General features: G+C 36.3%; 1 protein-coding gene across 1 annotated transcript; it reads left to right on the top strand.

Annotated features, from left to right (window-relative positions):
* Positions 1-346: 346 nt before the first annotated feature.
* On the top strand, positions 347-2514 carry HELRODRAFT_182633 (hypothetical protein; the record flags this gene model as incomplete). The annotated part of the gene is made up of 4 exons (XM_009032878.1): positions 347-746; positions 1002-1175; positions 1256-1905; positions 2353-2514. The coding sequence occupies 4 exons, from the start codon at positions 347-349 to the stop codon at positions 2512-2514; spliced, it is 1386 nt and encodes a 461-aa protein (XP_009031126.1).
* Positions 2515-2633: the final 119 nt, after the last annotated feature.

Here is a 2633-nt window from a genome sequence, read left to right as displayed (position 1 = left end):
GTTTATTTGATTTATTTTATCATTAAAAAACTTTAAGAATTAAGACGAATCTAAACCAACAATTTCACTCAATGGCTGACCAGTGACCTGATTACAAAGGACTTTATTAATAACATTCCATAGATTTTTAGAAGGTCCACTATTATCTGTAACAAGTCTTTTTCAATAACTGTTTCTTTTTTTTGTGAAAAAAGCCTAGATTTATATTTCAGAGCTGCTATCCACTCATTTATATATATATATATATATATTGACAACTGTGTTGTTGTGCCTGGATATTTTGTTTTGCTGCAAAAGATCATAAATAGTTTGGTTTATTATTTTCACTGTTTGCCTGTAAAGCATTATGTCTAAAGATACACGTTTGACTACTAAAAGCATCAAAAATGGTGTTAATAGCGTTACATGCTGTTTTTGTGATTATGTTCCGCCTGCCGAAAGTGTACCTAAAGACGTTCTGCCTGCCATGAACAACTGTAGAAATCTCAGATACATTTTCGATGGTTGCCTCAGGTCTTTCGATGGTTTGAAAACATTGACCAAACCAATTCTGGATAAAAATGATGAAATAGAATTGGAAATTAAAAAGATTTCTGAACATACAACTGCGTTATGTAAAGATTTTTGCGAACTAAAGCAATTTGTAGTAGCAAATGGTGATAGGTTGAACCAGATCAACAGCGTCGACAATACGCTCGATAAATCATTTGACAATTTCAAGCAGCAGATGAATGAATCTTGGACTGGTATAGTCTAACAGGGTATCGATGCGGTTAAAAATGACGTCAAGGTTGTGCAGCGTACCCTCGAAGTGGTGAATACTATCAAAGAGAGAGAAAACAACGTCATTATTTTCAACTTAATTGAATCTAATAGAAAGGACAATGATTCAGTTTCTGCTATTTTGCGCTCTCTCACTGATAAGTCTATCAAGGATGATGATATTTTAAGAGTCACCAGACAAGGGAGGAAAATTGATGATTCCAAAACTCCACGTCCAGTTATTGTTAAATTCGCCAGTTTTGTCATCAAAAACAGAGTCATGCGTAGTATTTCGAAAATTAAGTCTCTCGAGGGTGAATTCAACAAAATCAAAATCAGTCATGATCTAACACGTGATCAGCGCGTTGAGCTGCGAGAATTGATTGCCGAAGCTAAAACTAAAGAAGCTAATGGTGGCCATTTTTTATACAGAGTGAGGGGCCAAGTGGGACGCTGGAAAATAGTAAAGCTTCAAAAAACTGCAATCATCTAGTATTAAATTTTGGTCTTCTTAATATAAGGTCTGTTATAGCAAAGTTTAATGTTGTTTATCAATTGTTATCTGGTGGATTGGACATTTTCCTTTTGTGTGAAACGTGGCATGGTTCTCCTGAAGATCCTTCTATTCAGTTGGCCATGCCGCCAGGTTTTAGTTTCTTGCAAGTGTTGAAGCCTCATGATCCTTACCATGGTGGTCTTATTGTTTTTTTCAAGAAGATGTTCAAGGCCAGGAAAATTGAAGTTCCGGTTTTTCAGACCTTCGAGGCTATTATAGTTGAATTTTCTTTTGAGCGTCGCAAAGTTTTTGTTTTTGGTATTTACAGACCAGGTTCAAAATTGGTCACATCTTTGTTTTTTGGTGAGCTGACATCGGTGTTGGAACATTTATTTGCATTGGGTGATGGTTTGATAGTGGCTGGGGATTTTAACATTCATATTGAAAGGCCTGGTGATACACACTCAATTAATCTGCTTGAAATATTTGATTCGTTTCAGTTAACAAACGTGGTTAATGAGCCTACTCATAACTTGGGTGGCACACTTGATTTAGTTGCGTCCACTCCTGATATTCCTTTGTCTAATTGTAGAGTGGATCCCAGTGGTGTTTATTCAGATCATGGTCTGATTAATGTTTCATTCTCGGTCAGTGTCAGGCTACCATTGACAACAAGGCGGTTGGTACGCTCTTGGAACCGTTTGGATACACATCGTTTTAAATCACTAATTTTAAACTCTCCAATCAGTGGTCCGTTTGATAATGATGATGCATTTGTGTTGTTTGATCGTGAGAGGAGGAGGGTTGTTGATGAAGTGGCTCCACTACACTATGTCAACTCTAAACATGTGCCATTAGCTCCTTGGTTCGACGGAGAGTGCAGGGATTTGAAAAGGCTATGTCGCAGATTAGAACGGGTTTATCGAAACAACCCAAGTGATAAAAATAAGAATATCTGGCGACAAGCTATTAAAGATAAATATTGCTTGTTTGTCAAAAAGAAAAATTGATATTGGAAAGACTTGGTAGAATCAAATAGCAACAAACCAAAATGTCTTTGAAATGCCGTTAACGGTTTGCTTGGAATGGAACAGGTAATGGATGTATCAGAAGTTGATCATAGTTCTCTTGACTTTTTCAAGTTTTTTAAAAGCAAAATTGATGATGTTCGTAATTCAACGAATCATTGTGATGAACCAACATTCACTCCATGTGATCTTGATGAAGAATCTTTTTTTTCAAACTTCTCGCTGTAATTAAACTCACTTTTATATAATCCAACATTATTTAATCTATAATAGCAGGTCGCACAACGTTAAAAAATGCGATAGCGCGCGCGCTCAACTTCACCGCGTTTTCCTGAAAGTGATTTAAT

Source organism: Helobdella robusta, assembly GCF_000326865.2.
Source record: "Helobdella robusta unplaced genomic scaffold HELROscaffold_89, whole genome shotgun sequence".
NCBI lineage: Eukaryota > Metazoa > Annelida > Clitellata > Rhynchobdellida > Glossiphoniidae > Helobdella > Helobdella robusta.
The sequence above is the reverse complement of the archived record's forward strand: the minus strand, read 5'-3'. Positions and strand labels throughout refer to the sequence as shown.